The sequence below is a fragment of the Leptopilina boulardi genome, unplaced genomic scaffold (assembly GCF_019393585.1).
Source record: "Leptopilina boulardi isolate dan_hultmark-lab unplaced genomic scaffold, ZJU_Lbou_2.1 LbouV2_210, whole genome shotgun sequence".
Lineage (NCBI taxonomy): Eukaryota > Metazoa > Arthropoda > Insecta > Hymenoptera > Figitidae > Leptopilina > Leptopilina boulardi.
Genome location: NW_026137764.1, coordinates 1,399,724 through 1,411,941, shown reverse-complemented (window position 1 = coordinate 1,411,941; position 12,218 = coordinate 1,399,724). Strand labels below are relative to the sequence as shown.

The 12,218-nt window shown below is 30.2% G+C and overlaps 2 protein-coding genes and 2 long non-coding RNA genes across 14 annotated transcripts in view; 3 read left to right on the top strand and 1 right to left on the bottom strand.

Moving 5' to 3' along the window:
• Window positions 1-1,602, top strand: part of LOC127278665 (uncharacterized) — a 91,431-nt gene extending 89,829 nt beyond the window's left edge. Inside the window, exon 7 of the long non-coding RNA XR_007842531.1 lies at window positions 1,474-1,602. This is a non-coding gene — a long non-coding RNA (uncharacterized LOC127278665). The remainder of the gene's footprint in view (window positions 1-1,473) is intronic.
• The window catches only part of LOC127278648 (regulating synaptic membrane exocytosis protein 2), a 133,437-nt gene that overhangs the window by 20,598 nt on the left and 100,621 nt on the right, over window positions 1-12,218 (bottom strand). For 10 of the 11 annotated variants that reach the window (XR_007842524.1, XR_007842527.1, XR_007842522.1 and 7 more), the window contains 5 exons: window positions 5,223-5,252; window positions 2,759-2,912; window positions 1,485-1,651; window positions 1,012-1,196; window positions 599-836 (listed from right to left, as the gene is read on the bottom strand). Coding sequence is in view for 1 of the 11 variants with exons in the window: in XM_051300448.1 (XP_051156405.1) it covers window positions 599-836; window positions 1,012-1,196; window positions 1,485-1,651; window positions 2,759-2,912; window positions 5,223-5,252 (774 nt within the window). In the remaining 10 variants the exon portion in view is untranslated. The remainder of the gene's footprint in view (window positions 1-598; window positions 837-1,011; window positions 1,197-1,484; window positions 1,652-2,758; window positions 2,913-5,222; window positions 5,253-12,218) is intronic. The other variant, XR_007842525.1, reaches the window with a different exon arrangement.
• LOC127278663 (uncharacterized) overlaps window positions 5,897-12,218 on the top strand; it is a 47,481-nt gene continuing 41,159 nt past the window's right edge. The window contains exon 1 of the long non-coding RNA XR_007842529.1: window positions 5,897-6,100. This is a non-coding gene — a long non-coding RNA (uncharacterized LOC127278663). The remainder of the gene's footprint in view (window positions 6,101-12,218) is intronic.
• Window positions 7,579-10,939, top strand: LOC127278659 (uncharacterized). Its single transcript, XM_051300470.1, has 2 exons — window positions 7,579-9,012; window positions 10,823-10,939. The coding sequence occupies exon 1, from the start codon at window positions 7,673-7,675 to the stop codon at window positions 9,008-9,010; it is 1,338 nt and encodes a 445-aa protein (XP_051156427.1). The 5' UTR covers window positions 7,579-7,672; the 3' UTR covers window positions 9,011-9,012; window positions 10,823-10,939.

The window sequence follows — 12,218 nt, the reverse complement described above, 5'->3', positions numbered from 1 at the left end:
TTTATTGGGGGAAAAAATCAAATTTGAATGTGTTTTTTTTCACAATAAATGGTTCGCTGACCGATTCTGTCGACCATCGCTTATTTAAATCGATCCCTGATTCGTTAGAATGGGTAACTATCTATCGATTATTAAATGGACATTGACACAGTGCAAAGGATGTGCAACTATTATACAAACTATACTTGTAGAGAAAAAAGTATCTTAGATCTAAAAATTGGGACACCTATACAATAGACACAGATATATCTGAGAGGCAAGCAGGATGGTGAAAAGAAAAGATAAAACCTAAGGGGACGATATCATTTTTGGCAATGTCCATTTAATTCAGGGATTATCGTCAGAGGATGGACTGCAGTTAGTTACACTTTTCTTTTTTTCTTAGTTTTTTTTGAAGAATGTGCGCCTTATTTGCATGATAACATGCAAATTATTATAATTATATCGAGACGTATCGAAATGCAACTTCCGTAGTCTATTCTCTTAATGGGACGTGTACTCCTAAGGAGAGTCGTATAAAATGAAGTCGTACGTGATTAATAATTGACTCGATGTAACATTTGAAAAAAGCAATAAATTGAACATGAATTATACTCACATCAATCCTCTGGAACCACGTGGTCGCTCTGATTGTGTGCTGAAGGCACTACTCGTGACAGAGGCTATACTCTCCATATCAGAATCGCCAAGATCACCAAGTACATCTTTATCAGGACTCAAGCGATCTCTTCGTGATCTATGCAATCTATGAAGATGACTGTGTGACAATGAGTGTGGATCGTAACCTATTGAAGGAAGATCCGAATCAGAGAGACCAGTTATTTGTCTCTCCCAACCTAGTAAAAAGATTATTTTATTATATTAAATCGATTAAACAAATTATTCAATGTTACCACGCTACCTCGAAATCTTGCAATTTTAGTGTAGCAAAAGCGTGGCAACCTTATTATTATTAAAATTTGAAATTAACAAAAAAAAATCGAACAAGAATCAAATGAAAAGAAAACTTACTTCCCATACTGGAATTTCGATATGTGTGCATTTGTCTACTGCGATGTTTAATGAATCTGGCTCTATCACTGAAATCTCCGACTCCTCGATCCTTTAAAGCTGCTTGCAAATTTGGAGGTATCTGAGGCAAATAACGTTTCTTCGGAGATCCAGTTGGAGTTGCTGTGGCTGATCTGGATGTAAATCTGAAAAATATGACATGCTTCTTCATCTCAAATTTTATTCTATTTTATTATTAAGATTATGAACTATATGTTCAAAAATATTGAAAGACGAAACAAGTGAATAATTTCTTAATATTATATAGATTTAATAAAAAAAAATCGCAAATGTTATTAAAAAGTAAATAGTATCAGTTAAAATTAAATAAGAAGGAATAAAAGTTTAAAAAAATAATTGAAAAAGTAAAAAGAAATTTTCTTTTTGAAAACAGTTTTAAAATATTAAAATAATTTGTTGCAGTTTGATATTACCTAGTTGGAATATATCCGTGTGAATAGGGAACAGATCTATGATCAGGAGGTGAAAGAGAACGATGACCTGTGGGACTTTGCGACCTTCCCCGATAATGACTACTCGGAGAATCCATCGGCGCTGCGCTATGGGACCTGTGGCTTAATGTGGCACGATGTGAATCATCCTACAAATTAAATTTTCGTTTTTTTTTTTTTTTTTTTTTGAGTTGTCACTAAAAAAAGAACTTTTTGCACACACGTTAATTCAAACATGTTTTATCGCTAGTACAAAATTTTATTTTTAATCAAAAGCATATATTCAAATTGAAAAGCTTATACGTGTATAATATGTCTCCCTAACTTTACATATACGTATATTGTTTTGTATGTTATTAATAATTGTGAGCACATTCATTTTTTAATCAATGAATAATTTTTTTGTAAAACTGTTAAAAAGAAAGAATGATATACATTTTATTATATTATAGAACAATAATATAAAGAAAATTTATTTTCGTGAATCACATACATTTACTTCGGTTTTCCATTTCAAAATTTCTTTACTGCTACCTAGACGAAGGTAGTTGTGCTTCTACCCCATATAATGTGCAAATTGAGCATTCAGGGTAAACCTGTGTAGGCAAAAAAATGTCTCCCCTTTAGGAGTGGGAGAAAAACTTTCTTAGTGGTGGTGGTGGTACAATTCGAACATATCTGAGGTATATTTTGCCTCCCTTAATGAGTAATTTCAAGTGGGCAATATAATTAACAATCGGTCGGTTCTAATCCGAGGGGCGATAACAAAATCACGTACATCATAAAATTTTTTACGCAATAAATTTAAATATTATATAAGTGAAAGTTGCAAACATCTGCCAGTAGACTACAATTCCTAAATATGAAATATTTATCTTTAATATATTTTACATTTTAATATTACTAATGATACTCAACAAAAGTTCACAATAATAATTATAGAAAAAGCAAAATTTTTTAAAAGAACAATTTATTTGTTATAAGCAACAAATAAATTTAGATTAGATAAATTAAATGTAGAACAAATAAATTTTAGATATTTTTTTCCTTATTTTTTGTCAATTATATGTTGCGTTATTTGTATATAATTATTAAAAGGCGATTCAAAATGGAACTGAAGAATAAAAATTGAATATAACAGATGAAAATATTTTCTCTGTAGGTAAAATCTTGTTGATATATAGTGCTCATATTTTGAGACCTCTATATATATATATATATATAAGAAAAATAAATGGTTCAATATCGGATCGTACCTTACGATAGTGTTGATAACCGGAAATGGAAGCGGAATGGTCTCTAGAGCTCATAAGCGCTGCTCTTTTACGACCCTGCGGTGACATATCCCTTCGACTTCGATGTTCACCGTCCACACAAAGTTCCTTTTCAGGTGGAGGACTAGAATAGTGGCTGTTCACAACATGCGTTTATTAATTAGTGATGAAAAAGAAAAATGTTTTTTACAAACTAAATGAAATGATTGTTGTGATATTAAGTAAAATAAAATGATTCACATTATTTTAAAATACGATATTGCTTCTCTCTAAATTTAAATTAGTGAGAATTACTTCACTGTAAATCAAATTAGTAGTTCATTAATTTTTAGTAAAATCCCAACCAAAATTTTTAGTATTATACCAGAGTTGACTACTGGCGCAGTACTGGTTCAGTATTGGCTGCCGAGGCTGGGCAGTCTGTACTGAACCAGTACTGATATTTTCATTATATCCATACTGGTGCAGTACCATCCTTCCAATACTGGCAAACCAGTACTGAGCTGATATTGAGTCAGTACTGGCTCAAATAGATTTTCTTTTTGATTAATACTAGTTTACAAAAAGTTGTAGAGTGAATTCGATGAATCTTTTTGTTTAAATATTTTGTTCATCAAAATTTTTTTAACTTGATTTTATTTTTCATAATTAAAATGTACTTTATTTTGCTTTTCTGTGGGTAAAATTATTTAAACAAAAAGTTTCCTGAGATCAAGTCTAAAACATTTTGCAAGATTTTCTTTTTCTTTTCAGATATGCAATAAACCAAAAAAATATTTTAAACGATCAAATTAAAAATAAATAAATTTGTTTAAAAAAAATTAATATTTTTTAAAATAAAATTTATAATATAAATTTAATTTAAAAAATTAAATACAATTGCAAGTAAAATTGCACAAATGTTATATTATCAATAATATAAAATATATAATTAACTTTTCTTAATAGAAATTATAAAAAATAGTTAAACCTACAAACTTATATATTTCAATGGTCAATAAAATTATTGTAATTTGTTTCTGGATGTTATTCTTTAGTTTTTTTTCAAAAGTGAATTATCAACAAAAATTTAATGTTATTTTAAAAATAATTTAGATAATTCTTTTAATAATTACCTAATTTCAGGAATTTAGTATTCATTATTTATTAAATCATTATATTTGTGATGAGTTAATTTGTAAACTAATTTTGTTTTATGGAAATTGAATTGAATTCAATGTTAATTTATTTATATTTGACATAATAATTAATAAATTAAAGTGAATAATAAAATAATTAAATAGTTAATTGCATAATTATATACATTATAATTATTTTATAAACATTTTTATTTTTACTGAACTATTTTTATATATTATAAAAATTTTGGTTTTATAATAAACATATTTTTGTATTTATTTTTTGATTTTTTAAAATAATAATTTGCAATATATATATTATACTTAATAAAGAATGAAAATTCTTTGTGTTTTCGATTTTATATAATAAAATATTAATTAGTTAGTTGACTAATTTAATTAATATTTAATTTGTGTTGGGTTACTAAAAATTTCAGACACTCTGGTAGCCAATACTGGTAAAATGTTATCATGCTAAAGTTACGCCAACTTTGGCGCCAATACTGGGTGCCAGTACTGCGCTATTAGTAAATTTTTGATTGGGATATTACTATTTGATTTAGTAACACTTTTTTTTACTTAATTTTTACTGAAATATAACTAAAAATCAGTAAAGAAAATTCCACTAATTCAAATTTTAAATATTCATTTTAAATATTAATATATGATATATTGCTTTATTTTAAAAATAAAATAACACTTAAAATAAAGTTCTTTTGTAAAATCTCACTTCATTTATTGGGACTTTACTTTTGTTTCAGTTTATAATTTTTTAATTTAGAATAATGTGAATCACACATAAGAAAATTCCTAATGACTCTAAAAACAACATATATATATATTATATTCTTTTTGAATAAATACCCCTTTCGAAAGTTTTTGATTCATATTCAATCAGTTTTACTCTTTAAATTTGATTTATATTTTGAATAAATCAACATTGAATGTTCATTCTAAACTTTCGCAAGAGAAATAACTAAAATAATGATTTAATGAAATCTACAAAAAATAGTCTAACAATTAACAGTTAACAATTTTCTAAACGACGTTCATTAAAACCTAATTTATAGAATTATTATTATTATTTTTTAGTTTATTTTAAACCTACTTTTTAGTCATGTACTGAATGAATGTAAAATAAATGTTTCATTTCTAATATTAAAATATTGTAATACTGGCAAAAAAAATCAACATTCTCGTTAAAAATAATTGCATTCAGTATATCAAGGAATTGATCTAAATATAGGAATAGATTCTAAAATCTAGCAGTGACAAAACGCTAGATGAATCGTGAATAAATATATAGATAACAATTAAATAAGCCGTACCGCTTATAATTTGACGGCATATTATGAAACCTAAAATAATAAATAAAACAAGAAAATTAAGAACCGTAATAAAATACACTTATTTACTTAATTTAACAAACTATTACTATTATTTATTTAATTTAATAAATTATTATTAATTATTTATACTTTAATTGTGTAACTTGAAATAATTATTTTCTTGCATTTCAAATAAAATGTCAAGTTATTTTTTTTATTTATTTATTTTTTTTTTTTGTATGAATTTTCACATTTTATTTAAAAATAAATAAAAATTTCAATTTCTTATCACTTTGAAACATTTTTTTAAACAACAACAATGATGATAATATAATAAAACTAATAATACAGTAATAATAAAAATAATAATCATAATGTTTATATAAATATTATTTGCAGTTAATATAAACGACATTAAAATATAAATATACTAATAATAAAAAAAGAGAATCTTGCCAATTATTTTTCTATACCCAGCTGCATTTAAAAAAATACAGAATAAAATAGATAAAAAGAAAAAAAAACACAGATGAAACAAAAATTTTTATCAAGGTTATCTTATCGGATACTTGAAAATAGAATAGGGTGGTTCGCGACGACGTTCCATTCGCCGGAATGGATTTATCACTATATTCGCGAAACCCTTTTAGATAATCCTATTAGATGATATTGAACATTATTAAATATGTGCACAGTGAATCATTTCGCTCTGTGTTTTGCTGAGCATTTGGACGTTTCAATTATTCGCCACATTTCTATAACCATTGCATTAATAACAAACGATATGCGGATTAAGGTCGTTGAGGATTATAATAGTATAGAAATATAATCACCATGGTCACCGTGATTGCGCGTGCAAATAACTTAACTCACTCGAGGTAATAAATATATGTATTATTCTGTTTTTAAGACATTTATTTCGTTAATTTTATCCATATTTTCGAATCTTTAAATAAAAAAAAAATAAAAAATTTTGACTTTAAAAATACTTTAAAAATACAAAATAGTAAATTTGGATTAACTTTTCTTTTAACTGTACATCCAATCATTCCTTAATTGTTTAAATCAATTTTTTTCTATTGCAATATTCAATATGCGATAATTATAATCTTCACTATTTAAATCAATCAATTAACAATATTGACATATAAATTAATTATCACCAACAGTCATATCATTCGTGATTGTTGAAGGAAATAGAGAAATTGTTGCAATTTATAATTAACTAAAGTAGGTACGTTTATCTACAGTTTTTTTTTTTTTTTTTTAATAAACAATTAAAATGTGTAAATCTTAAAGAAAATGATTTAAACATGAATGTAACACTAGTGATGCAAAATTATTCATTAAAGTGTTAAATTTAAAAAAATTTATTTTTGTACTTATAAACTGAAAAATGTAATTAAATTATTTAACATATTAATTTAAATTATGTCTCTATTATAATTTGTAATAAAATATTGATAGGTATAATGAAAAGTAAAATTAAATTCGAAATTGAATGTTTGAAATATAAAGGCAAAATTGATGGAGAAATATGAAATACCCGTTAAGAGAAAATAATTAATAACAATATTATTCATTGGAAGTACTAACATATGATATATTTCATATATTTCTGTATCAATTTTGTTTTCATATTTCAAACATTTTATTACAATTTTAAGCATTTTACATATTTCATTATATATTTTAGAAATAGATATTACCAGTAAAAAATGAAATTTCCATTAACATTTAGTTAAATTTTTTATTTTATAATTCACTAAATTTTAAAATTATTTTATAATTATTAATAAAAAAAAGTTACTTAATTTCAATTTTTATTTTCGATTAAATTATAAAAGTTCAAAATTTCAATTTAAATTTCTCATTTTTTTACATTTCAAGGGGTTCTGAAATTTTTACTACATTTAACAGTTTTAAAAAATCAAGTTTTTCAAATATGTCAATAAATAGAAATTGATAAAAGAAAATCGAATTTCGACACTAAAAAAAAAATTTATTTGAATTAAATAAACTGTATTTGAAGCAATAATTTCTATATTTGAAACAAATACCATTTAATTGACTCAAATAATAATTATTTGATACAAATAAATATTTGCTTGAATAAAATAATTTTTTTTTCATTGCAGTTATGAACTTTAAAAAAAATTCTCCCTCAAAAATTGCAACACGAAGAAAAAAATTTAGCTACCTTAGCTATTTTAGTTTAATTCAATTTTTATTATATGGATAGCAATTGTATTTCGCTGCCTCGTCCTCAAGATCAAATTAGGTAGTTGCGTTAGTAACCGTTTGTTCTGCCACAGTATTTCAAATTATAAAGTTTTTTAGCGCTACTCTTAGGTGTCGCTCCTATCTCTTCCGGTTCCTGTCATTACGTTTTTCTGTGCGTTCTGAACCACATCGTGGCGTATAAAAAACAGTTAAAAATCAGTTTAAAAATGGGTAGAAAAGGAAATTCTACAGATAAACTCTTACAAAAGATTAAAAAATTAAAGAAAGAAATTAAGAAGAAGGGAAAAAGAAGTAAGAAAAGAAATTCTTCATCTGAAACAAGCCATTCTAGTTCCAGCTCATCGAACAGCAGAACATCACATCGATCCCGATCGCGTAGTTCTATCCGCGACTCTAGGTCGAGAGGTAGATCACGCAATAGATCGGAAAAGAAAAAGAATCCGAGCAATGAGAGATCCCGAAGAGGCTCATCCGAAGACTCGTATACACCAAGAAAAAATCCACGAGGTATGTCCCGCGGCCATGACAGTCCATTGGAAGAGCACAGTCACAGCGGAATGCATAACCCGAGAGATTGGATAAGAAGGTATGTCGCTCAGCCAGAGAATGAGGAGGAATATAGCTACCGAGACTCGGAAAACTCACCACATTCTCCTTTACACGATCCGGAGGATCCAGAGCGGAATAACCTGCAATCGACAGGTAAAAAAGATGGCGCGCCCTCACAAGAAAAGAATGATAGTCAACAGTCGGTAAAGAAGGTCACGGATATGGACGAAGCGGATTTAGTTCAGTTAGGGGGCGACCCCTTCGCCAATGTCAAGCTCAGTGGACCAATAAACAAAACATTAGCGACAGTGTGGCAAAAAATTATGCAGATCGGTCTATCAAAAGAAATTCGTAAGGAATTGATCGAAAAACATCCTCCGGCTGAAAATTGCAATATGATGGCAGCCCCTACATTAAATGCAGAAATTAAGAATATTATTGGTCAGACAGGAGTAAAAAAGGACCAATTTCAGATAGCTTCACAAAATCAGCTGGGAGCAGCTATAAGTTCCTTAGGTACAGCCGTAAGTAAACTTTTAAATTTTCAACTGTCAGACAATAAATCAGACTCGAAAAATCATTCGATAAGCGAAATACTGACTCTTCTCAGCGATTCAGGAAAACTCTTAACAGACCTGCACCATGAAATATCTCTAACCAGAAGGAATTTCATCTCTTCTGGCAGAGACTCAAAATTAAAAATTGTTGCTGAAAATTCGCCGGTTGACAATTCTCTATTTGGAGAAAACTTTCCTGAACAATTTAAAGCTGCAAGGGAAGTCGAGAAAGTCGGTAAAGAGCTGACTAAAATAACAAAAACAGATAAAAGAAAGCCATATCATCAGCCATATCACCAGCCCTCTCGCTCACGACAAACCGCACCCAGAACTGGTGATTTAAACTGGAAGGGCCCTCCCAAGAAGAGTTACTCGAACCACAGACGGGGAGGGCCGCATCCATCTCGAACAACTCGCAACCCGCAACCGAGGAACTGAAGGTAAGCAAGATAGGCGGTCGCCTAGCTAATTTTTACAATAATTGGAAAATACTAACGTCAGACCAGTTTATTTTAAAATGTGTAAGTGGGTATAAATTACCTTTTTCAAAAACTCCAATTCAAAAGAAACTCCCCTGCTGTCCACAACTCTCATGTCAAGATCACCTAAGGACCGCAAATGCTATAAAGAAATTAGAAAATAAAAGTGCCGTGGTTATGTGTAAACCTCGCCCAGGTCAGTTTCTTTCGCCCTTCTTTTTAAGGGAAAAACAAAATGGAGATGACAGGTTTATACTCAACTTAAAAGGTCTTAATTTGTTTATGAACCCGCCACATTTTAAAATGGAAGACATAAAAACAGCCCTCCGATTAATTAGACCAGATTGTTATTTTGCATCTATCGATTTAAAAGATGGATATTTACACGTGCCAATTCAATTAAAATATAGAAAATATTTAAGATTTACCTTCGATAATAAGTGCTATGAGTTTTCCGCGTTACCATTCGGTCTCTGTACCGCACCCTATATATTTACAAAAATTTTAAAACCGGTTGTAAAAAAGCTTAGAGAAAATGGAGTAGTACTAGTAGTGTACCTTGACGATATTTTAATAATTTCCAGGACAGAGGACGAATGTAAAAACAATATAAACTTAACAAAAAATCTGCTAGAGAACTTAGGATTCGTAATTAACTCAGAGAAAAGTGAATTAACACCTTCAAAAAATTGCAAGTATCTCGGATTTATATTAAATAGCGTATCGTTCTCAGTTGAACTCCCACTAGAAAAAAGAAAGTCCATAGGGAACTTAGCTGAAAAATTTTCGAAAAAGAAATCTTGCAAAATAAGAGAGCTTGCACGGTTTTTAGGCACCTTGGTAGCGGCGTGCCCCGCTATTCAGTATGGCTGGTTAACACAAAAAGATTAGAGCGCGAAAAGTTTCTCGCACTAAAAAATTCCAATAATGATTTTAATGCAAAAATGAATATATCAGACACAGTGATTGAAGACATTGAATGGTGGATTAGAAACGCGAAAACTATGATTAATCCAATTAGAACAAACTCTTATACAAAAGTAATTTTTACTGACGCGTCCCTTTCTGGTTGGGGTAGTTTCTGCAATGGTGAAAAAGCTCACGGTTGGTGGGACAAAGAAGAAAAAGATGCTCACATAAATTACCTTGAACTGAAAGCAGCGTTCTACGGCTTAAAATGTCATGCCAAAAATTCCAAAGACTGTTCAATTTTATTAAGGATAGATAACACAACGGCCATCTCATATATCAATAGAATGGGGGGAATTCAATACCCGAAACTAACAGAAATTACTAGGAGTATATGGAAATGGTGTGAAGATCGTATGATTTGGATACACGCTTCCTACATAGAATCAAAAGAAAACAAGGAAGCAGATGAATAGTCGAGAGTACTTCCACATGACACCGAGTGGGAACTGGCAGACCTAGCTTTCGAAACCATTGTGAAAAAATTCGGAAAATTTGACATTGATCTATTTGCCTCAAGGGCAAATTCGAAATGTAATGAATACGTCTCCTGGCACCGCGATCCCGATTCAATAGCAATAGACGCTTTTACAATAAACTGGTCTGGTCGTTATTTTTACGCTTTTCCTCCTTTTTGTTTAGTTTTGCAAACTTTACAAAAAATACAAGAGGACAAAGCTGAAGGAGTAGTCGTGGTACCCATGTGGCCCTCACAGCCATGGTATCCCCTCTTCATCCGATTAATGACTTCAGAACAAATCTTTCTTAAGCCTAATATTAATTTATTGACCTGTCCTTTCAGGAAAATACACCCTCTACACGAGACGCTTACCCTGGTGGTGGCACGCTTATCAGGGAAGCGTTCATGAAAAGAGGAGCATCCGAAGAAGCAGCCAATGTAATGTTAGCCTCAATCACCGAAGGAACCTTGAGACAATATGAGAAGCCGATTAAACTCTGGTGGAAGTACACTCAAGAAAACACCATCTCTTTCCATCAGTGTTCAACATCAGCGGCATTAGACTTCTTTACACAAATTTTCCACTCAGATATCTCATACAGCACACTAAATATTTATAGAGCAGCTGTATCCCTCCTTACGGGCAATGAGCTAGGGAAGGACAGCTCAGTCTCGAGGTACTTTAAAGGAGTCTCGTCAATAAAACCACCTAAGTCAAAATACGAGGAGACCTGGGATCCTCAAGTGGTTTTAACTTACCTGGAATCGCTTGGAGGGAACAACAATCTATCATTAGAAAATTTAACGGAAAAGTTAGCAACTCTATTAGCGCTAATATCCGCGCAAAGAGTTCAAACATTAGCATCCATAAAGTTGCAAAACATAAATATGGAAATCGAACCTATCCAAATCAAAATTACATCAAGAATAAAAACCACAGGTCGCAACAGGTACCAGCCAATATTAGAAATCCCAACATTTTCGAGCAATGAAGTACTCTGTGCAGCAACAACCCTCAGGGAATATATCCGCAGAACATCAGAGTTAAGGACAAAGTCTAGAGAAGAAAATCTTTTCCTGACCTACAAGAAACCGCATCATGCAGCCACCACGCAAAGTTTAAGTAGGTGGATAAAAAATATTCTAAGTAAGAGCGGAATAGATACGGAAACTTTTTCTACACATAGCACTAGACATGCTGCGACTTCAGCAGCAGCTCGCAAGGGAGTCAATTTGGAAACAATTCGTAAAGCAGCTGGATGGACACCTAAATCCACGGTATTCGCAAGGTTTTATAATCGTCCAATTGCAAAAGAATCATCTTTTTCAGCGGCAATTTTGAGAAAAAATTAAAAAATACTTTGTTTCTATTTTACTATTATCATTCTTATATTTTTATATATATACTCTTCTCATCATCATTCGTTCAATTAAAATACAACTATAGGTATTAACTAATTTGTACTTGTAATGAAAGTAAATATATTTACCACATTACAAAAACAGAACGACGTAAATCACTTCTAACTCTGAATATCTACCTAATTTGATCTTGAGGACGAGGCAGCGAAATACAATTAATAAATTGAACGAACTTACCTAAAGTGAAGTTCAATTGTAATTGTATGAGCTGCCTCGTCCGAAAAGATCAAACCCTCCCGGCCCTTAACTCCTGACGAAGCCCAAAAATGTATTACGTGATTTACTCCAGACTTTAAAATGTAATGACAGGAACCGG